At 37.5% G+C, this 24,821-nt stretch overlaps 1 protein-coding gene across 1 annotated transcript; it reads right to left on the minus strand.

Moving 5' to 3' along the window:
• Positions 1-4,106: 4,106 nt before the first annotated feature.
• Positions 4,107-20,468, minus strand: LOC137017874 (adhesion G protein-coupled receptor E5). Its single transcript, XM_067382610.1, has 19 exons — positions 20,167-20,468; positions 18,073-18,150; positions 17,732-17,875; positions 17,496-17,648; positions 17,237-17,383; positions 17,011-17,136; positions 14,601-14,644; positions 14,382-14,501; positions 12,839-12,992; positions 12,624-12,740; positions 12,345-12,532; positions 12,087-12,248; positions 8,799-8,993; positions 8,475-8,692; positions 8,322-8,388; positions 6,461-6,552; positions 5,928-6,096; positions 5,197-5,292; positions 4,107-4,760 (listed from the first exon to the last, which is right to left on the minus strand). The coding sequence occupies exons 1-19, from the start codon at positions 20,192-20,194 to the stop codon at positions 4,719-4,721; spliced, it is 2,340 nt and encodes a 779-aa protein (XP_067238711.1). The 5' UTR covers positions 20,195-20,468; the 3' UTR covers positions 4,107-4,718.
• Positions 20,469-24,821: the final 4,353 nt, after the last annotated feature.

The following is a 24,821-nucleotide window of genomic DNA, read 5'->3' on the forward strand; positions in this document are numbered from 1 at the left end:
GTTAAATCATTGATGGAACTTAAAACAATTACATATTCTGAATGAGTAGTTTAGTTTTATTTTTGTTTTGCTCCACGTTTTTGAGTAAACCCTTATACTTAAAGGTGCCCTAGAATTAAAAGTTGAATTTATCTTGGCATAGTTGAATAACAAGAGTTCAGTACATGGAAATGATATACAGTGAGTGTCAAACTCCATTGCTTTCTCCTTCTTATATAAATCTCATTTGTTTAAAAGACCTCAGAAAAACAGGCGAATCTCAACATAACACCGACTGTTACGTAACAGTCGTGATCATTAATATGTACGACCCCAATATTTGCATATGCCAGCTCATGTTCAAGGCATTAGACAAGGGCAGGCAGTATTAACATCTGGATCTGTGCACAGCTGAATCATCAGACTAGGCAAGCAAGCAAGAACAACAGCGAAAAATAGCAGATGGAGCAATAATAACTGACATGATTCATGATAACATGATATTTTTAGTGATATTTGTAAATTGTCTTTCTAAATGTTTCGTTAGCATGTTGCTAATGTACTGTTAAATGTGGTTAAAGTTACCACCGTTTATTACTGTATTTACGGAGACAAGAGCCGTCGTTATTTTCATTATTAAAGACTTGCAGTCTGTATAATGCATAAACACAACTTCATTCTTTATAAATCTCTCCAACAGTGTGTAATGTTAGCTTTAGCCACGGAGCACTATCAAACTCATTCAGAATCAAATGTAAACATCAAAATAAATACTTACACGGTTAGACATGCTGCATGACGAACACTTTGTAAAGATCCATTTTGAGGGTTAAATTAGCTGTGTCACGATCACGTCTGTTCCTGTCACATCCCGGACTACATTTCCCATGATCCTCCATTGCTTATCACCTGCACTCACTTCACAATCACTCCACACTAATCACCACACCCAGCTGCCACACATTACCTGGACTATAAAAGACTCATACACACACCACCTCACCGCAAAGTCTTGTTGCCTCTGTGTACAATTCCAAGCGTTGATCTTGTCTGCCTGTCTGTTTCCCGTCTATGATCCTGTGCTGCCTGTCCTGACCTTTGCCTTGTCTGCTGTTCTGTGAGTGATATCTGCCTGCCTCGACCTACTGCCTGTACCCTGACTACGATTCCGCCTGTTCCTTGCTGTACCTGTTTGCTGTAATCTGACCCCTGCCTTTACGACCACGCTCACATTTAATAAAAGCTGCAAATGGATCTCTGCCTCAGTACCGCTTCGTAACAGAAGACTTCGCCGCAACAACGATCCAGCAGCTTTCCTGGTGAACCCTGGTCTGGTAGGAACATTGCACTATTATTATCAGGGCTCAAGCAGGGCTCACGGTCGCTGGAGAATTACATTGAGGAGTACTTGGACATTGCATATTGTTCAGACCTGCCGGACTGTGTGCTCATAGACTTTTTCTGTGAAGGTGTTAATCAGCCCCTTAAGTCACAGTTGATTCGTGAGGGACCCCGTTCTTCACTTAGTCATTTTCTGGAGTATGCATTATTGACTGTGGGCTCTCCATTTACTGTGGGTGTCGCGGAAAAATGTGACGCCTCGCTTAATCATGTAATGGCCGCCGCACCAAAGGACACTCACAAAATGGCGGCCACCATCACAACAACGCCAAGTCAAAACAGAGTTGATCTTCATGAGCCAAGTCACGTCTCCGCCGATCGCCCAGAATCACGTCACGTCTCCGCCGATCGCCCAGAGTCACGTCACGTCTCCGCCGATCGCCCAGAGTCACGTCACGTCTCCGCCGATCGCCCAGAGTCACGTCACGTCTCCGCCGATCGCCCAGAGTCACGTCACGTCTCCGCCGATCGCCCAGAGTCACGTCACGTCTCCGCCGATCGCCCAGAGCAACGTCACGTCTCCGCCGATCGCCCAGAGCCCGTTCCAGCCAGTGAGTCCACTCCAGTCCAGCATGCTTTCCCTGTCAGTCCTGTGATGGCCAAGAGGGCTGTCTTCACTTTTTATTTCTTGGCTGTTATGCGTGTGTGGCGGATGTACTCGAGCTCTATGGACTTGGGAGCAGTCTGCCAGCCCGAGCTCGCTGTTGTCCCAGAGCGGCCCGCTGCCATCTCAGAGCAGCCGTTTGCCCCGCTGGCTGCTTCGCTCTCAAGCCCGCCGGTTGCAACGCACTCAAGTTCGCCGGTTGCAACGCACCTCAGCTCTCTGGATGCGATGGACAAGATGGCTGTTTCGCCAGTGCCTACGGGCAAGATGGCCGCCCCTTTGGTGTCAAGGAACATAGGGGGTGTTCCAGCCATCGAGTCTGCTCCAGAACCTGTGCTACTTGCCCTGCCAGCGCCCCACGAGCTCCTTGTCCACGAATCGACCATGGCCACCGTTGATTTCCCCAAGAACTTTTTTGGGGGGGGCCATATACCAGAGGGTGGGGAGCTTGTGGGTGGAGACCGTGCACGACTGCAACCATCAGCGTGCTCCGAACTGCTAGGGCCGCCCATGGACTATAAACCCCTATGGCCATTAATGGACTTTGATCCGCCGTGGTCCTCTTCGGACTCTGTCCTGCCGTGGCTGCCCAAGCCACCTGACCCGCCGTGGCTGCCCGTGGCTGCCCGAGGCTCCTGACCCGCCGTGGCTGCCCGAGGCTCCTGACCCGCCGTGGCTGCCCGAGGCTCCTGACCCGCCGTGGCTGCCCGAGGCTCCTGACCCGCCGTGGCTGCATCCTTGCAATGATGAAACTGGAATATTGATACTGTCCTTTGTATTGCAGGTTGACAGATTGTGGATGGCTGGAATCAGAGTGGAGAAGTCGACTAACAAAGATGGTAAGTGAACTCACACACACATACACAGGCAGAAAGACTAGGAAAGCACGCTGGAGTAGAATGGGTAGGTAACAACGATGTCTTGGAATAGAACATGGGAAGTCCTTCATATAAACAAGATCGGACAACATACTGAGGTGAGTGGTGTGCATAATTAGTGATGAGTGGATGAATTGCAGGTGCGGGTGATTACTGAGTGGTGGAGTGAGTGCAGGTGATTGCCAGGGAGGTTAATGGGAAATGGAGTCCAGAACAGATGGGAACTGTGACAGCTTTGTTTATATATTGTGTTATTTTTGTGTGTGTTTGTCTCTCTTTTTCCACTGTCGTGCAGGTACTCTGATCATTATCAGCTGCAATTGATTAGTTTGTGTCTGAGATGATTGGATGGTGAAAATAAGGAGCAGAGATATAAGCAGCATTGGATCCATTAGTGAGAGAGACATAATACAAATATTTGTGTTGTGGTTTTGATAATGTGATCAAGTGTTTCTTGACAGAAAGAGAACCAAACCTGTATGCTTTGTTATTTTCCTCAGATATTTAGTTTATTTTGTAAGTAGCTCTTTTGTTCTGATGTGTTTTTGCTCCTTTTTGTTTGGGAACATAAGGGGAGGGTGCCCATTTGTTTGAGGTTTTCTCCTTTTTATGAGTAGATGGGGGAAAAAGAGAAGACTTGTGTTAGTATTTGTTATCTTCTGTTACTTAAAAGTTAAAGGACTTCTGAGTTGATCATTTAAAATGTGTTTGTTGCTTTGGAAATTTTCTCCCTGAAGTTAGTTTTCCTTGTTATCGTTGTTGCTATCATTATTGTTGTTATTATTCTTATTACTGTTATTATCATTATATGTGACAATTTTGTTAAATCGGTGGTTGTGTTGTGGATTCTGGGGCAGGACTTTGAAACATTGTCTTTCTCGGTTATTTATTTTTTTATTTTTAAAAATTAATTTCTTTCTTTTGGTGCTTGCTCCCAACCCATAGGCAGCCATGTAACAATACTAGATAAGGCAAAGTACAGAAAAGTAGGATTCATGTGCAAAATGTAACACAACATTACTACTAAATCTTCACAACAGACATCATGAGCCAATTACAAGAATAATTTATAAAGCATAATGTGTCATGATATACTACAAGCTCATAAAATAAATTATACATTCATATTAAAAAATAAAAATTCTTTTGGAAAAAAATGTTACACTACTGTTGAAATGTTTGGGGTGAGATGCATTTATTCAAAAGTGACAGTAAAGACATTTACAATGTTACAAAAGATTCTGTTTAAAAAAATTCATCAAAGAATCCTGAAAACAAAAATATTAAGCAAAAAAAAAACAACAACAACAACAAAAAAAAACTTTCAGATAATCATCAGAAATGTTTCTTGAACAGCAAATCAGCATATTAGAATGATTTCTGAAGGATCACGTGTCCACTTTGCCATCACAGGAATACATTACTTTTTAAAATATATTAAAATAGAACAAGGTTATTTTAAATTGTTCTTATTGTGTTAAAAAATAATAATAATAAAATAAAAGCATGCATCTTTGGTGAGCACAAGACATCAAAAAAATCTTACCGACCCCAATCTTTTGAACTATAATATGTTCTTTTAACTTAAATAAATAGAGGAGAAATTCTGACAAAAGTAAACTTTGAAAACTAATCAAATAGAAACTATTATGATATGAAAAATAAAGATATCTTTAAAGGCATTCTAAAAATAATAATAATAAAAAAAAAACACACAAGGGAAAGAAAAGTTCCCCTACATGAAGAATCACCCAAATACAACATATTATCTTTTCCACAGAAAGCAGATAGAGAGATAATGTGGCACTTCAGCTTACAGATGAATGATAAAGTCAATGGTCTGTTGACATTGTCTCTTAAATGTGGGATTCACCAGTGTTCTGAACACTCTTGGAGCCCTGCAAAAGAGTGCAGACAGTCAGAGGATTTGTCTTGCTTAAGCTCATTTACATTCACATTCACAACTAGTTATTACAGGAAAACACAGCTCATAAAATGCTCCAGTGATCATTGCCTCCCTTGAGAAATCAGAAATGCCATTGAGAAATGCTAATGTTTTCTATCCGAGTGAGCAGTTAGTATGTGATCTTTGATGTCTGTGTAAGTGTTGTGATGAGCACACTTCTGAGCAACTCATGCCCTGATGGATGATGATGGCAAAGCAACAAGTACACATTTAATGGCCTCAAAATGTTAATGTGCACACTTCAGTACTGCTGAGGCATTTGCAAAAGCCACACTGAGATATAAATCCAACAATGATTATGCACCTCAAACTCTAACTGAATTCCACATATCAAGAGCTAAACAGTCCCTAACTGAGAGTGAGTTTACCTGAGATTTGCTTGTTTGGTTTGAGCTGAACTCTGAATATTTACTCTTCTGTGGTGTACAGATACTCGACAGAAATTTGGCATACTCATCTCTCACCTGTGGAGAAATTAAAAAGACATTTAACGCATATATCACATATCAGATCACTGGCGGTTTGATTGTCCTAATTTTTTAGCCAGTGCATTTTTATGGTCATCATTTGATCATCAAAACGGTAACAATTTACAATAAGGTTCATTAGTTAACATTAGTTAATTACATTAGTTAACATGAACTAATAATGAACTGCACTTCTACAGCATTTATTAATCTTTGTTAATGTTAATTTCAACATTTACTAATACATTGTTAAAATCTTGTTAACAGTTAATGCACTGTGAACTAACATAAACAAACTACTAATGTTAACAAAGATTAGTAAATACAGATAAGTAAATAACAAATGCATTGTTCATGGTTAACTCATGTTAATACATTAACTAATGTTTAACTAATGAACCTTATTGTAAAGTGTTACCATCAAAACAAATGTGTTTGTGAGAGGTGTTTTGCTTTTAGTCTATATGTGATCTTTTAGGTCATCTATATGCCGATGCAATTTTAAAAGTTGACCAAACCCAGAAAAAAAGCAAAAGTAACTCATAAATGACTCATCCTGAACTATACAGGTTGTATAGTATTGTATAATATATTGAACCGTATATCACTGTGAGAGGAGAAACAGGACTCACTTGTTTTGAGAGCCAGCAATGCATGATGAACATCAGCACCCCCTGCAGGCTGCTTAGTATAGTGAAGATGTATGACATTGCCAGAGTGTCTTTACTGAACTGGAAACATCCAAACACCCACATGATGCCAAGGACACACAGCTGAGCAATTGCAGTGACCGTAAATGCCCTGTAGGCGGAGATGGAGATGTAAAAGCTCTAGAGGGCTGCTTACAGCGCATGGTAACAAACACTAAAAGCATATAAGTGATTTCTGAAGGATCATGTGACACTGAAGACTGGAGTAATGATGCTGAAAATTCTGCTTTTGAATCACAGGAATAAATTACATTTTAAAATGTATTACATTAGAAAACAGTTATTTTAAAATATAACAATGTTTTACAATATTGCTGTTTTTACTGTAGTTTTAATTAAAAAAAAATGCAGCCTTGGTGAGCATAAAAGACTTCAAAAACATTAAAAGAAAATCATAATAATTCCAGGCTTTTGACCAGTATAGTGTACATAAAGGGTTTAAAAACATTTCTCACTTGATTTTGCGTAGATTGTTTAAGTCAGGGTTGAGGGAGGAAAATTTTTCTGCCAGCTTCCATATTGTTATGAGGAAGAATAATACATTAACCTGAAACACACAAGAAAAAACGTGTTTCGGAGCGTTTGAATTGAATATGAGTTTGGCAGTTTGACACGAGATCTGAATCATGATTCGACACACTGATTAATTTGTGCTCCGAAGCTTCCTAAAGCAGTGTTTTGAAATCGGCCATCACTAAATAAGTGCACCATTTTTGGTGCACCAGAAATATTCTCGTCGCTTTATAATATTAATATTGAACCGCTGTACACTGAGCCTCCATAGGGAGCAAAGTCATCAGGGCTGAAGTAAAGGGAACAAAGACGCGGGTCTTTAGGAAGTTTTATTCATCCATTTGTCCAAAGCAGTAAAGACTTGCATCGCTTCTCTTGTTGCCCATTGACTGAAAATTACAAACAAAAGCTTCACAATGTTGCATCGTATAGTATTATATATTCCGAGTTTTGTTGCGGTAAAAATAGTAACAGGACAGCATCAGTAGCTCTCCGAGAGCATCCATTTGACGTCATCGACGTAGAACGCACTGTGTACCTAAACAAAATGGCGCCGCCTATTGTCCAAATATGTTAAATAACTACTACATATTTCAGTAAGAGACATCAATCACTTTATATAAAGCCATACAAGTCTTAAAGGATTAGTTCACTTTCAAATTAAAATTTCCTTAATGAATAATTTTCTCACCCCCATGTCATCCAAGATGTTCATGTCTTTTCTTTCTACAGTCGAAAAGAAATTAAGCTTTTTAATGAAAACATTCCAGGATTTTTCTCCTTATAGTGGACTTCAATGGTCTCTCAAAACGGTTGAAGGTCAAAATTACAGTTTCAGTGCAGCTTCAAAATGTTCTACACGATACCAGACGAGAAATAAGGGTCTTATCTAGAGAAACCATAGCTCATTTTCTAAAAAAAAATAAAAAATTTGATACATTTTAACCACATTTTAAACCATCTTGAACTAGCTCTCTTCTTCTTCTCTATTTGAATTCCAGCAGTGTAGACACTGCTAAGTGTATTACTGCCCTCCACAGGTCAAAGTTTGAACTAAATTGTCATATACAATATGCTAGTGCAAGTATATAACAATTAGTTCAAACTTTAAACTGTGGAGGGCAGTAATACACTTAGCAGTGTCTACACTGCTGGAATTCAAATAGAGAAGAAGAAGAGAGCTAGTTTAAGATGAGCATTTATGGTTAAAACGTATATAATTTCTTATTTTTTTTTTTTTTTTGAAAATGAGCAATGGTTTAGCTAGATAAGACCCTTATTTCTCGTCTGGTATCATTTAAAGCCCTTTGAAGCTGCACTGAAACTGTAATTTTGACCTTCAACCATTTGGAGGCTATTGAAGTCCACTATAAGGAGAATAATCCTGGAATGTTTTCATCAAAAACCTTCATTTCTTTTCGACTGAAGAAAGAAAGACATGAACATCTTGGATGACTTGGGGGTGAGAAAATTATCAGGAAATTTTGAAAGTGAACTAATCCTTTAACACCAGGGGTTCCCTTTAAGCCAATGGGTATACAAGGAAACAGGAAGTGTCCTTAAACCATGTTTACATTGTAATGTCTCTATACGCATTTGTGTCCTCATAAACCATACAGTATATACCTGTACACACACACAAACATTGGGACCCTTTGCAAATTACGTATTTATATTATTTTTATGTGTATTATTGTTTATTATCAAATAAATAAAATGTCTTTGTCATTCTTGTGACATGTCACTTGCTGCCTTTCAGATCCTGCTTGCTCATCTATTTGTGGAAAGTGCAAGAGTACTTACAAAAATTATGGCGCAAACTGGCCCATAAAAGCTCCAAATGAATCCATCTTGAATGTTGAGCCAACAGCTAAAGATAAATAAAAACATCTTAATGCCATCATAAATAAATAAATAACTGATGTCTAATCAGAATTTATTATGTCTAAAACTCACTAGCCCTGAGTGCCATATCCACTTGGATTCACTGTGGCTGAAATTGCAACGATGACAGCAGGAACTCCATAACCAGCGGCAATCATATAGATGGGTCTCAGCGTTGTGTTGAAGACCAGCACCACCATGCGGAACAGCTGCACTCCTTCCAGACACATCCAGCAGAACGAAGCCAGGAAGAAATAGTGCAGCACGCCCGCAACAACTGCACAGCCCACCTGAACCACAGCACGAGGACAGGAAGTGAACACACAGGATGTTTATTATCACTTCAGACCCAGGCAAACAAACCTGTGAACTTTATTGTGTGAAGCCAGAGTTTACCTCATTTTCTGTGCGGGCGATGCCCACGAGGAACACAAAGTAGGCGATGAAGAGGCTGATGCAGAGGTGCAGGTGGATGGTGTTGCGGGTGCTCTGGATCGATCGCACCAAGTAAAATGTGATAATGCAGATGAGGAGGCAGACCAGAGACAGTGGCAGTCCCACCCATGTGATCAGAGTCAGCTCATATACATCCTGGTTGAGAAGAATTAAGATTCTCTTTAACAGATTTCACCTTACGATCAGTGTGTGATCTATGGAAGTTTGTTTCCGCCACAGAATAAAAAAGAAAGAATTTTTATCTCACAATTCAGACTTTTCTGATACAAGTTTAGATCTCACAGTTGCAAGTTATAAACTGATAATTGTGAATATTATTTCTGTTAAAAGTTGAAAAAAAGAGAAATGTGAGATACTGGATACTGGAAACAAGCTTCCTTATTTTTTTCCCTTCTTCCTTCATAGTCTTTCATTTGATGATGACCCTTGCCCATAATTCTGTATGACTGCCTTATTAATATGTTATTGGCTGCATCCGAAAGCTTAAGCAGCTGACTTGTTTCCTCTTTGTTCTATCAGGGAACGGCTTCACAAGTAGATCCTCCCGAACTGATTTCAGACAGAGTTCTGAGGCAGCATAACAGTTTAATGATCTACAAAAAAGTAGAGAGATATTTCGTATATACTACCATACAATACTAATTTCTCACTAGAAATGAAATCAAAAGTTGTTAAAAAAAAAACATACAATGTAAAAAATTGAAGATAGATGTTAAAGGTGCCCTAAAACTTTTTTTTAAAAGATGTAATATAAGTCTAAGGTGTTCCCTGAATGTGTCTGTGAAGTTTCACCTCAAATTACCCATTAGAAATGAGCCGATTCAGGGCTGCTGGCCCTTTAATAATTCTCGTGCTCCACGCCCATTGAGCTTGCCCTTGCCTTAAACATTGCATAAACAAGGTTCACACAGCTAATATAACCCTCTAATGGATCTTTACAAAGTGTTCGTCATGCATGCGGCAATCATGCGTCGGATTATGTGAGTATTGTATACTGTTATATTGTTTACATTTGATTCTGAATGAATTTGAGGCTGTGCTCCGTGGCTAACGGCTAATGCTACACTGTTGGAGAGATTTGTAAAGAATGAAGTTGTGTTTATGAATTATACAGACTGCAAGTGTTTAAAAATGAAAATAGGGACGGCTCTCTTGTCTCCGTGAATACAGTAAGAAACGATGGTAACTTTAACCACATTTAACAGTACATTAGCAACATGCTAACGAAACATTTAGAAAGACAATTTACAAATATCACTAAAAATATCATGGTATCATGAATCATGTCAGTTATTATTGCTCCATCTGCCATTCTTTGCTATTGTTCTTGCTTGTTTACCTAGTCTGATGATTCAGCTGTGCAGCTCCAGATGTTAATACTGGCTGCCCTTGTCTAATGCCTTTCATAATGTTGGGAACATGGGCTGGCATATGCAAATATTGGGGGCGTACACCCCGACTATTACATAACAGACGGTGTTATGTTGAGATTCGCCTGTTCTTCGGAGGTCTTTTAAACAAATAAGATTTATATAAGAAGGAGGAAACAATGGAGTTTGAGACTCACTGTATGTCATTTCCATGTACTGAACTCTTGTTATTTGACTATGCCAAGGTAAATTCAATGTTTCATTCGAGGGCACCTTTAATGTTTTATTGTTTCATTTGAAATTAGTCACCATTATGGTGATCAGAGTTTGCTTTAGTTGGGCTCTTCACCCTTGACATTTGAATGTTAGTTTTTCACTGGCTGCTGTAACTGTGTTTATAAGACACTTTTTTATGGCAATGAAAGCTAAGAGAAAATGTGATCAGGTGTTTATGGTTTTCAAGTATATGGTTGTGAAATAAGTTAAAATAAGTTAAAATGAAAAGTTTACAGTACTGATATCCTCAAATTACTTTCACAGTATAAATATTAAATGGCAATTGACCAATTTAAGACAACCGGTTTCCTCAAATGAAATGAGTTTTAATTCAGTGCACGGTATTATTACAGTAACACTGTGAAGTAGATTACAGTAAAGAACTGTAAATTCACAGCTGCTCTTGTTTTGCTGTTTTTACAGTTATGCTGTGTTTTACAGTACAGTTGTAGTTGATGGTTTATAGTACTATTGTTAATTTATAGGCTTGCTGGCAACCAAAATTGACAGTTTTTGTAATTTTACAGCATTTTTTTACAGTGTACATTTACACACAAACTGACGACCAGCTGTAACTTTCAGGTGCCACTTAAATTTTTAGCTCAACTGTCACAGAATCAAATGTATAGGATGGAGGGGTATCATAGGCAGTGAAAGATATGCCTGTCTCATCTCAGGAGATAGACATAATCATTGGATTTAGATGTACCTTGTTGTCTTCTTATATTCATATTTTCAGCTTTTGGACGCAGCCATTGTGTTTAACAACATAAATTCAACATGTCTGACTAAAGTGGTGATGCACCGCTATAGATAGACAGAGAGATAGATGACAGAAAGAAAAACAGACAGACAGATAGATAGATTGATACATAATGGGTTCTTGTGGAAGGTCAAACGTGATGCGTAACACGAGAATGAACCTCATTGGTTCTCGTTTGTCAAGCGAACATGCTTGAGCTTCCGTTTACCACAACCAAGGTTTGCATTGATGAATGTTTATATGTGAATAAAAGCCTAAATCAAATCTGCTTAGCATAAAAAAAGGTGATCAAGTCTCTTAAAAAAAGATTGACTTAACTGCTCAATTCATATGGATTAGTTTTATGATCTCTTTATGAACTTTTTGTAGCATCAAAGTGGTAGTTGCGTGGACTGTCGATGGATGGACAGAAGTCGCTCAGATTTCATTAAAATATCTTAATTTTGTGTTCCGAAAATGAATGAAAGAATGAAAGCGGGTTTGGAACGACACAAGGATGAGTAAATGATAACAGAATTTACATTTTTGGGTGAACTAACCCTTTAAAAGAAAACACTCAATGAAGTAACCCAGAAATAAATTCATATCTTCATATCTGTACAACTAAAAACACTCTTAGGCCTTAGATCTGATGCTTATGTTATATATTGCAGCAGGCCTACAAGATAGTAGCATACTTCTTAAATAGTATTTATCTTTTAACAAAATCTTTAGCGTCTTATGCAGGAACTGGTAGTAGAAAAGATATAGTTTTCTTGCTAAGAAAATTAATGAGCTCAAGATTTGCTTTTGTGGTGACAATAGTTAAAGAGTACATACCCCAATGTCATAGAGAGCCATCAGCACAGCAAAGCTGCTGAGGTGAGTACAGGAGCAGACAGTCTGGACATCACTGGACTTCACTCTAGTGCAGCCTTCTTTTGACCACGCGCCCCCTTCCAGTTTAGGATCCCAAAACACACAGTGTGCCTCTTTTGTTTTCTGGAGGGAAATGTACATTTAGAAATCTGCGTTAACAGTACATCACATTGGTGTAACACATTGTATGTGGTACATTGAGAGCAAACTGTTCCATACCTCCAAGTGAGAAAACGTGAAATTTACTGGTTTCTGTAGCTTGTCAGTCTCTGTGTTACTAACAGTGGCAGTTACTACTTTTGAGTTTATCTTGAAAGTCTGCTTTTTCTGTGTCTCTAAATGGTTAAAATAGCCGTTGAGTGATTCTTCCAGACCTTTGTAGCTGAGAAGAGCTGCAGTTGTAAAGCCTGGTTGATGCACAACGACAGAAAATAAAATTATGGTCAATTCAATATATATATATAAATTTACACTGTAAATGTGATTACGAATATATACCAAGGTATGTATTTCCAGTTGCTGTGTACCAGTTGGATGTAAACTGTGTGTGTCCGGAGGATATATTGAAATCACCCTCAGGTGGAGATTTGCCCCACTTTACCAACAGCTCCACCTCTGTAGGGCAAAAACCACACTGATAATGTAAGAAAAGACTCAGTGAAGCAGTTTTCTGGTACTTAATTGTAATATTTTAGTGTGGACCTATTTCTTACCAGTTTTAGAGCTTGATTTCTTGGTCTGGCTTTCTGACAGCAGAGGTCCTATCAGTTTTAGCATGCTTTCCACAATATTAAACATTGCTGACACTTTATGTTTATCACCTTGGAAGCCACTTTGAAGCAGACCATCTAAAGCACTCAGAAAAGCCTAAATGGGGTGGGTAAAATGGGAGAGATTTGTGTATCAAGATGATGTTTGAGTATAAGCACTTATTTGGGTATAGCTGTTTTAATCTGTTACATTATTTAATGTATGCAAGGCTCTTTAACATACATGATTTAGCATACCCTTGTGAAAAAGAAGTACACTTCAGCAAAAAATGTAAGGTTTAAAAGAATATACTTGAGTGCAAATTGAATGTTTTCAGACATTTAAATGCATGTTAATTACAGTTAAATGAAAATGTAGTTTAAATTTATGCTACATGCAATGCTTTTCTGCCCACTTTAAGATTTAGTCCATATTTATGTACAATTTCATAATTACTTCTGTTGTCTTTGAAATATGGTTAAAGTGTACTACTGACGAGCATTTGTGAATGTCATTTCTATGTCATATTTATAAATATATTTGTAATTACATATTTGTAAAAACTTAGTACATTTAAAATATATTAACTTTTTTTAATTTTGAATAACACACTTAAAATTATATTCAAATACTTTGCATGTGCACATCAAAATAAGTGGGTTTTTTTTATAAAACAATACCAGATGAGGAATAAGGGTCTCAGTCATTTTCGAAAAAAATGTAAATGTATATGCTTCATATAAACAAAAAATTATCACCTTTCCAGAACCAGTGGTTCCGCCAAAACCGCATTTTTGTATTCTTCAAAATGTTTACGCTGTATGTCCTACGACTTCCCTATTCTACCTACGGAATGAACGCAGCGCCAGTTCCATTTTTTCTGTAAGTAGAATAGGGAAGGCGTAGGACATACAGCGTAAGCTTTTTGAAGAATATGAAAGTGTGGTTTTGGTGCACTTGGAAGGCAATCATTTATGTTTATAAAGCATACACAGTTGTATTTTTTCGAAAAAGACCGATCGTTTCGCTAGATAAGACCCTTATTAAGCTCAAATGTGATGCGTAACACACGAGAATAAACCTGATTGGTTCTTCAAGCGATCAACTCTCTACAGAAAATCTGGACTATATAACGCTTGATTCATATGGATTAGATTTCTGAACTCTTTATGAACTTTTTGAAGCATCACAGTGGTAGTTGCAAAGGCAGTCTATGAAAGGAAATCTGACAGCATTCTGTCATCAAAAAGATTTTTAATTTATGGTCCGAAGATAATCGAAAGTCTCACGGGTTTGAAATGACATGAGGGTGAGTAATGACAGAATTTTCATTTTGGAGGGTGAACTAACCCATTAAGTGGCTTTTGATTTCATTAATATTATATTATCTGCAAATACTGTTTTTTAAACATACTTTTAAGATTTAATGTACACTGCAAGTTCACATTGAATACAAATGAATCTTTTTTTACAAGGGTATAATTATTGTATTTTACAAGGCGTCACCTCAAGAAATCTTTCTCCATCCACTTGTTTAAAATGCTCCTTCCTGACAGACTCGCTCTCAGTCAGTACCAAACAGCTGTTGGTCATCAAGGAGACAAGTTTTGTTAGCTCTGGAGATGCCTACACAGACAACACAGAGAAAAAGAGAGATCAGCATCCTAGTTGATTATGAATGACTGTAATATTCTGTATCAGTAATCTAGAAATGTTATGCAATACCTGGGATGCTTTGCTCTCGCTTATAAATGTGTTGCACTTGAGCTCTGAAAAGAAATTCATATAACTTTTAAGCAGTATCACAGAAGAAAAAGTGCAGCTGTGATCACAGCTGATATTCAGATCAACAGATTTAGTGTATTTGCACAACAAAAAAGCTTTATTGAAGTCAAAAATATTATTTAATATCATTGAATCAACCTAAACACACCAATGTATACAAACACATCTAGTTTTATGGGTTAACGCAGGTAGAAATAGATATTTAAGGTAACAACTGCAGTTTACCACTTTTTACAGTGTAACTTACATGTTAGACACAGTTTGTCTATTTTTCTCAGACTGATAGTCTGTGCATTAAAGGTGCTAACACAGGCAACCATTGTATGCTATGAATTATTGGAAAGATGAGATTTAAGAGATATTAATATGGAAGTAAATTAATGCCAAATGTTTTTGAAATAAAAAGCTTGTTGAATTGCACTAATTGAAAAAAATTATGCATTACATTAATTGTGCTATTTTGATGCATTGTATTTTTAGGGCTTGCATTATGGGCTGAAATTCAACATGGTTGTATATTTAAGCTGTGAATATTTCAATTAAAAATATTTCACACACATTTTCATTATTAAAAATTCAATAATTTATATTCACCTTTCAGATTTCACTTTCAAAATATTCATTCTGTTTAAAAATACAACCTATAAAATTCGACTAGCAATTTTCAGTCCGTTTTATTTCGCTTTACAAATTCGCTTCCACAAATTCAGTGGTTCAAATTCGGCAGAAAATTCAACATTTCACATCCGGGAACTGCAGGAAAAGCAGTAGAGTGCCGATGCATGATCTCCATCTGCTGTTAGTCGACTTCACCAGCAGGTGCCGCTAGCGGCTGTTTATGAAGACCAGAGCAACCATTAGAAACAGGTCATTCATTCTTTAAAACAGATTTGCTGAAATGGAGCAAGCGGTGAGTAAATGTGTGATGATTATCAGGGCCAGTATAAATGCAGAAAAGCTGATAAAGACACAAAAGCTGCATTTATGTTTAATTCAGTGTCTTTATGGTTACTTTTCCTGTGTAGGCTACATGTAAGCAGCTTTCTCTACAGATCAAATGTTAAATCTGAGGTAGACACATATTTCTCTCTGTTGTTTAGTTTCCTTAACTTTATATCATGCACTGTGTTGTAATAATAATAGAGTTTCCCTCATCCGTCAAAGGATTCCCCTGTCATCAGGACATATAAAACTTTTAACACAGCTTAATGGACTCATACAGTGATATAAAAGACCAAACTCGCACCTCATTTGTGATGTAGGTTATACTATATAGGCTCCAAGAAAGCAGATACTCGCATAAAGTTTGTTTTTGGCGCTGAACGTTTGATATTCGCAAATTTAGGGACTGTCTCTAAAGTTACGACATTCGGTATTCACATTTCTACCTTTTATTTCTACCTTTTATTTTAATAAGCATCAAAAATCTAAAAGGCTCGCATTACCTTTACAGTTGGTTTTGTGACTGTAAGTCATTCTCTTCAAATGCTTTTGAAGGTAGAAATGTGAATACCGAATGTCGTAACTTTAGAGACGGTCCCCAAATTTGCGAATATCAAATGTTCAGCGTCAAAAACGAACTTTATACCAGTATCTGCTTGCTTGGAGCCTATATAGTATAACCTACATCACAAATGAGGTGCGAGTTTGGTCTTTTATATCACTGTACGAGTCCATTAAGCTGTGTTAAAAGTTTTATATGTCCTGATGACAGGGGACTCCTATAAGGTACGAGGGAAACCCCAGTATTACAACACAGTGCATGATATTAAGTTAAGGAAACTAAACAACAGAGAGAAATATGTGTCTACCTCAGATTTAACATTTGATCTGTACACCAGCATCGGGCAATAACGTTATAATCTCGTTCACTGGAGAGAAAGCTGCTTACATGTAGCCTACACAGGAAAAGTAACCATAAAGACACTGAATTAAACATAAATGCAGCTTTTGTGTCTTTATCAGCTTTTATCAGCTCCATTTCAGCAAATCCGTTTTAAAGAATGAATGACCTGTTTCTAATGGTTGCTCTGGTCTTCATAAACCGCCGCTAGCGGCACCTGCTGGTGAAGTCGACTAACAGCAGATGGAGATCATGCATCGGCAGTCTACTGCTTTTCCTGCAGTTCCCAGATGTGAAATGTTGAATTTGAACCACTGAATTTGTGGAAGCGAATTTGTAAAGCAAAATAAAATGGACTGAAAATTGCTAGTCGAATTTTATATGTTATATTTTAACAGAATGAATATTTTGAAAGTGAAATCTGAAAGGTGAATATAAATTATTGAATTTTTAATAATGAAAATGTGTGTGAAATAGGAACCAAAATTATCCACATTTAACACTAACCTGTGCACTTCATTTGTTTGTGACCATAGTTGGTGAATCCTGACCTGCAGACACATTCATGGCCGTCTTTGCTGTTATGGCAGACTCCTCCTTCTCCACAGATGGATTTATCAATGTCACAAACACCTTCAACAACATGAAAACAACATGTTGGAGAAGGATCTTACATTTCTAAAAAATAAACTCAAATATCAATGTCAAAACTTTACAGTTTTAAAGGACCTACTCATGCAGGATTCATGTAGATTAGTGAAGTTAGTTTCTCCTGACTTCAGTCTGAAGCCCGCAGCACAGATGCAGTAGAAATTACCGGGGGTGTTATGACATGTTGCATTTATTCCACAAATACTGGGATCAGTGCATTCATCTCTGTCTTTAATTTAGAGACAGACAGTAAACAAAAGCATGTCAAATGAAAACTCTCACATTAGACCAAAAGCAAAGTTACACAATTGATGACCACAAAATGTCTAATAGTTTCTTACCAATACATTGAATTCCTTGTCGATCAATAAATGTCTTGTTCCCATTGCTGGAAAAGTAGCCAGTTTCACATGTACAGAAATAACCTCCTTCAGAATTTTCGCATTTTGCATTAGGACCACAATCAATGCTTTGATTCACACATTCATTGATGTCTGGAATGAGATGAACAGAGATTCAGATGTTGTTTCTGCTGCACAGAGGTCATATGAGATGTATCATATCAAGCTCTCTTTACCTTGGCATTTAATACCATCCACTTGGGTGAAATTGTGAGTTGGTGTGAACCCTTCTTGACACAGACAGTAGTAACTGCCAATTGTGTTGTTGCATGTTGCATTTTCTCCACAAATGGGTGGTTCAGACTTACACTCATCTTCATCTATAGCAATGACAAAAACAGTATAAATAACCACAGCACTTTTGTCTTTATTTTTATTACAATTCATTAATAAGTGCTGATTCAGTGCATAAATGTGTCTTATCTGCAGTATAATTTACAGCTATGTTTTATTTCCAGCTTTTCAATAACATTCAACTGTATCAACAAAAGTATCATGTTTGTCTTTTTATTCATACCTACACACTTCCCCCTAAATATTTCATGTCCCTTAGGGCAGTCAGTCGCTGTGCTCTCTGTCAGTGTCAATAAAATACCTATAAGCAAAAATAAAGAGTCTGTTACTGCAAGTTTAGTGTCTTTGGTGTTTAGCTTGAAGCACATATAGTGGGTCCAAAGGTCTGAGACTATGTTGAAAATCTGGGACTTTTTATACATCAACTTGCAAATAAACAGAACCAAATGCCAAAAGAAATTCATGTTCATTTTCAATTCAGTTTTTTTTTTTTTTTACTTTTAAGAAGTTATGCAATTAAAATGTTTGTGTTTAATAGAAAGTATAAGCATTTTCACTAGTGGCCTTAGAATATTGGACATCACTGTATGTAAACTGCATGTGTGTCATCCATGACGTAGACATTTAAGTGCCATGCATGTCAAACTGAGCCCATCCTAAGACAGGCTTCCAAAATCAACTTGATTATCCCCCATAATGGCTAAATTGACACTTATTTACTAGGAATAACATCTGAGTAGACAACGCTGGAAGAACCATCAAAGAAAAGAATAATTCTATGAATCTAATGTTATATCCACTCATTGTTCATGATGGTCATTCAGGAAGTATGAGTGCTCTGGGTGAGGCTCTGTGCACGACTGTAACTAACAGATTTAACTTACAGAACCAGCGCTCAGACGACACACTGTCACATGCTCTGACCACAGGCAGGGTCACCCAAGAGACTCTTAAAAAGTGGTGTAACACTTTTTACAATGGTGACTCCATCATTACCTAAGGTGTGGTCTTGCTCATTATTGTAAGCACCAGAAAAAAAAATATTTTATGATTTTGTTCTTATTCTTTAATAAGGTTTATGTAACATTTTTCCCCTCTTCATAGTTTGCCCTTGGTTTAATGTCACCATCCCATCTTCCTGGGCCTCTCAGCTGTGTGGACACATGACAACACCTTGGATTTCCTGTCCTAATTCGGTTTCCGTAAACATTTTTCCATTGTCAAAATCAAAGCCACGCAACTTCAAGCTTTAAAGGGATAGTTCACCCAAAAACGACTACTTACAAAGAAGATATTTTGAGAAACGTCTCAGTGTTTTTGTCATTGGTCATCAAAATGGTTTGGCAATATCTTTATTTGTGCTCCACAGAAATCATACAGGTTAAAACATTCTTATATACAGCAGAAGCTTAAAGGGTTTTGTCCGGTGCTTCATATTTACAGTAGAACCTTTTAGGGGTTCCAATCATGGGATCATTTTATGGATTTATTTTTAATTGATTAATTTTGTTTTAATTTATTTTTCATTTTGATGAAATTTTATGAATTAATCAGCCTGTAAACAAACTTTATCAATAGAAAAATTTAAATAACATGGTAAATATTTAAGACATTTCTCCCTATATACAACCATAAAGGGTATTTTAAAATTGAGTCAAGAACTCTTTGGTTCTATAACGCCATTTAACTTTTTTTTTTTTTGAGTAAAGGTGAGTAAATAATGACAGGATTGTCATATTTGGCTGAATTAACCCTTTAACGTTGAGCTAAACAACACTCAGTTTCACTTATCATTGTCTCACAACATCCCAGACTGAACTCACAAAGTATATCATGATTTTACTATTTCATTGTCTTTGAAGGTTCATGAGGACAGTGTTTGAATACATACCAGTCCTTGTTTCACAACAATCTCTCGCCCAAAATCATGTACAAAATAATAATGAGATCTACAGCTGATACTTTCATTTTACTTCACAGTTCTTTTCCAAACACTTGAATGTCTTAAGACTATGAGAACAGGAACAGAACCTCCATTCGTCACTCACATTCAGCTGGTGCTTTCCAGATAACTAGAGCTTCTGGACCCTGATTCTCACAAAAACTACCCCATTGTGACATCAGATTTTCCTATTTGTGGCAGTTTCCTCTCATTGGCCATTTGCTGTTTCTCTATTTTTAAAACAGCAACAATTACGCAGTGGTTGGCAAAGCAACATTTGAGTTAGCAAAACCACTGTGTGGCTCCATACAAACATCTGTCTCTACATTCATCAGTGGAAACTTCAATCCTAAAAACATCTGAAGTGTGACTCACCCAGACTCAGCAGATAGATGTGCCTCATGGTCAAAGAGTGAAAGAGACTTAAAAACTGAAAAATAAATATTGAAAACAGCTTATGTTTTAATCGTGAGCAATTCCATACAAGAAAATTCTCTTCAAAAGTTGTCTCTCTTCAGGCGCCTCTCCAACTACTTTCTGTTTCAAAGCAAGGCTAGACTTCTCACTTTTCTATCACCATCTAGAAAAAAACATTTGAATGCCTTTTTTCTCAATCTTGCTTCTCAGACTGTCTTGTGTCTTTCTCGCTGACTCTAAATGCTGAAAAAGCCTGCCGTGTGTGCAAGAGTTTTGTCAGTGCGGTCCAGCCCCTGCTCTTGCTGACACTGAGAGGGAGGGAGGCGGGGAAAAGATGGCAGCTAATGTACAACAAATTGAAAATAGGCTACATGGTGTCAGTGTGTAAACTGTTACATTATTTAATGTATGCAAGGCTCTTTAACATACATGATTTAGGATACCCTTGTGAAAAAGAAGTACACTTCAGCAAAAATTTTAAGTTTAAAAGAATATACTTGAGTGCAAATTGAAGGTTTTCAGACATTTAAAGGTGTTAAAGAGGATCTTTTCGTCGACTGAGAAACCAAAGACTGTTAGTGAGTTTTTGAAATGAAATTTTCTCCCAAAAATGAAAATTCTGTCATTAATTACTCATCCTCATGTCGTTCCAAACCCATAAAACTTTGTTAATCTTCGGAACACAAATGAAGATATTTTTGATGAAATCTGAGAGATTTCTGTCCCTCCACTGACAACCACACAACTACCATTTTAAGGCCCAGAAAGGTAGTAAAGACATCACTGAAGTACTCCATGTGACTCCAGCAGTTTAACCTCAGTTTTATGAAGCGATGCAAGTGCTTTTAACCCTGCTAACGTCTGCTCTCACATCAAAACATGCATGCATCATGGTGCTCTTGTGAATGCCCATTGGAGATAAATATTTTAATATTTAATAAAGTTGTAAATTGTTTTTTTCATGTGTAAATAAAGCACTTGCATCGCTTCATACTTTAACAATATCTTTAGTACATTTCTGAGGCTTGAACGTGGTAGTTGCATAGGTTGTTAGTGGACAGAAAGCGCTCAGATATCAGTAAAAAGATGTTCTTTTGTGTTCCGAAGATGAACAAAAGTCTTACGAGTTTGGAATGACATGAGGGTGAGTAAATGATGACAGAATTTCCTTTTTTAAGTGAACTAACCCTTTAAGGAAATAGAAAAGATTCTGAGAACAGATTCACTTTCCACAAACTTTACTTATTACTTAACTTCTGGGTGAACTAACCCTATAAGAAGCATAAAAAATGCTACTGTCTTTCTTTCTCTTTCCTTTTTCTTTTTTCAGTGTGTTTCGCTGGACCCCGATTCAATTAATAATATTGTTAATATGACACATACAGCATTCGGGTAAAGCTTCAAAACAGCACCGTGGGATTCTATATAGGGTTCTTGACAGAATATTAAAGAACAATCCATGCCAAAAAAAAGATTCTATATGTCTTAAATGTTTACATAATACTTACATGAACCCTTTAAAGTTCTACCAGAAAGACCTGAGAAGCAAGATAACGTAATAATGATTTTTATTAACAATCAGCAAGCAAAATATTGTAAGAAAGTTCTTGGGCGTAGGCCCCGTCCATAGCTCACATCCTAAAGGGTTGCGGACTCTGCATTTCCTGCCTGAAGATGAAGGCAGGGGCGTAGCCGACCCCTTGGGAGGTATGGACAGGGACCATCCTGGTGGTGGTGGGGAGGATGGAGGTGAAGGTTGGCGTCAACATCTGCAAACTCAGACATGTGTAAGTACCAATCCTTTATACTCCAAGTGTAAGATAATGATAGATTAGATCTAAACTACTGGGTGACGTAACATTGAGTCTTCCTGGTAGAACTTACACTAGACCTTTCATTTCTAATAACCTTTTCTTCAGAGGGTGAAACACAGGTTCATTAATGCTTATTGATGTTAAAGAGTATCTAAAAAAATATTTATTTATACATCTAAAAATGATTTATGTTTTTTTTTTTTTTTTTTAAATGTTGTTTTGTTACAGTGTAATACATTTAAGTATTGAGTAATATAAATTAACACGCACTGACCATAGGGTTAGGACAGTTGCAACAAAGACACTAAAATAAAGTGTTACACTTATTTATTTTTTAAATGAATAACCCTGAAACCAAATGCTGATTAACACTGATGATACATGTGTGAATTTGTACGTGTTACTTCCTGTTTTCGAGTTGCCATGAAGGTGTCAGAGAGTTGTTCTTCAAGAGTGTTCTGCTTTCAGAGTTGATGTTTCATCAACCAGTTTCTAACGCATAAATGTTTTTGGTATTATTTTGGGTTAACAATACTCTTATGTTCCTCCCTAAAAATGCTATGGCTGGAAAATAACCTTTAGCCTGTATTCATAGCAGAGGCTCCTATGGGAATGTTGAGTGACAGATTTAAAGTCACATTGCGCTGACATTGTCCAAAGTTATTTGCTAGAACAATGTCTTCTAGCTGTGTTCCTTTGGGCTAGATTATTGAAGTCAACAACTACTGTCCCAGACCCCTCAACAACAAGATCCATTTGTGTAGTGTTGGTGTGATCTGGTGATTGATTCTTTGATATCGCAGCTTTACAGGCATTGTGGAACAGCTTTCTTTTTACATCATAGATTTGATGTTGTATTTCTACCTGAAAATAAATGATGACTGTTTCAAAACAACCCATCGTCATAGTCTGTTTCAAAAGGAAAAAGATAATGGTATGATACCTCATTACTATGATACTTCAAGGCAGCATTGCATATATTCCTTATGAAGACAATCCCATATAACACACTGTGATGAGCTATGTTTTATGGGATTGATAAACAAACACATTGATGGTCTTTTCCTTCACTGGTCCAGACTCTCCATTCATATAGACTCTCAACCTCCTTCATAACATGGACCTGTTATGGTGCCAGGGTCACCTGACAATGTTGCATTCAGAAAGTCCCTGCTCACGAGGTAGTACTTTTTCAAAGTTCACGAACTTTCGGGGGAGGGCCTTGGGCACTGAACATGCTGACTGGTTGAGTTCATGCAGCATTTTGATTGGTTGACTCCACGCAGCATTTTAAAAGTCTGTTGCAATGAGTGCAGCAAGAGTTGTTTGCTATTCGAATCAAAAATGGAGTTTAAAAATACAATGGACCAACGACGAGGTTCAGGCTTTATTAAGTTTGTACACAGAGGACAAAATCCAGTGGGAACTGGAAAGTCGCACGCAGTCCTACATTGATTCATGTTACTTTAGAAAGCGACGGAAACGCAGACAGCAACAGGTCTGGGGGAAAAAAGTATACCTGGGACAAATTGTTCTGGGTAATTTTAGTGAAAATTAGGCTTATGTCACCAATCACCAATGTGATTCTATTTTATTAGGATGATGAACAGATAACAAGACATTTTATTTTTGATAAATGAACAATTTCATTCGGCCCACAGAACAGTTACCCAACACAAGTAGAGTAATTAGCCACTTTTTCAATGCTGATTATGTGTTCTCAGCTTGTGGTTACCTTGTTCACACACTTTGTTTCGCCCATAAAAGTGTCAAATAGATCATGTTGTGTACATTAGGTTAAATACATTAAGCATACAACATAACAATTTACGAATTAGTCTATAAAGTTTGTTACAAATGTTTACTTATTTTTTTTTTTTTTATGTCAAATCTTTTGTCATGTGATCTATTGATATAACATTGGCCTTTCTCAGAAGCGGCTTCCGTCCTTGGAGACATTTTCCCAAACAAACTGAATCTGTGATGCTCTGAAGTGATTAATGATGACTGTACAGTTTTGTCCATTTGTATTGTTGGCGTTTACTCTCTTCTTTTGGTTTTTACAGTTTGACGGTTTCCTCTATGATATGAACAGTTCAACAAGTTGTCAACTCGTAATTATGATTATTCTATACTTAGGAGTACACTTTATACTTTAGAAGTACACCTTGAACCCTACGATGATATAGTTATGCACTGTGGGGCTCAAAACACGAGATGATTACGGCTTTCTCAGAGAAAGAACAGCTTGACGTTGGAGGTCTCATCAAGCTTACTCTTTTTTTTGTGCTTCCCACTTCTTGGCGGGCCAGTCAATGTTTAATTTCACCATTGCGTGGGTAATAACCTCCACAAGCTCCTCATACTGAGGTGAGTGGGCTGGCGAGTCATACAAATCACTTGCTTTGATGCTGAGAACCAAACCCAACATCAAGCACTCACTCAAGGAGGAAGAAGCTGCAGAGCAGGCTTTTGTATCCCGAGTCTGAGCGCTGGAGCTAGCGTTTGAGAGCTGAAAAAGAGCTAAAAGCCGTCTCAAACTCCCCATCAGACACATAGAGTGATACAGATAGAGCGCTTGCTGAAGAGCAGAAAGCTGATGTTGTTGTGTTGCTGGCTCCCTCTGTGGCTTCCACGTTACGTCGTCACACGCCACGTCACATCACAATCAGAACTGGACTAGTTGTGTAACCCCTCACCCAGGTCTTACTCGCCCCGATCTGCGAGGGCCTTGAACTTGGGTCTCCGGCATGGGAGTTAGACGCTCTAACAAGGAGGCTAAAGGCTGCAAGCCCTAGC

Source organism: Chanodichthys erythropterus, chromosome 3, assembly GCF_024489055.1.
Source record: "Chanodichthys erythropterus isolate Z2021 chromosome 3, ASM2448905v1, whole genome shotgun sequence".
Taxonomy (NCBI): domain Eukaryota; kingdom Metazoa; phylum Chordata; class Actinopteri; order Cypriniformes; family Xenocyprididae; genus Chanodichthys; species Chanodichthys erythropterus.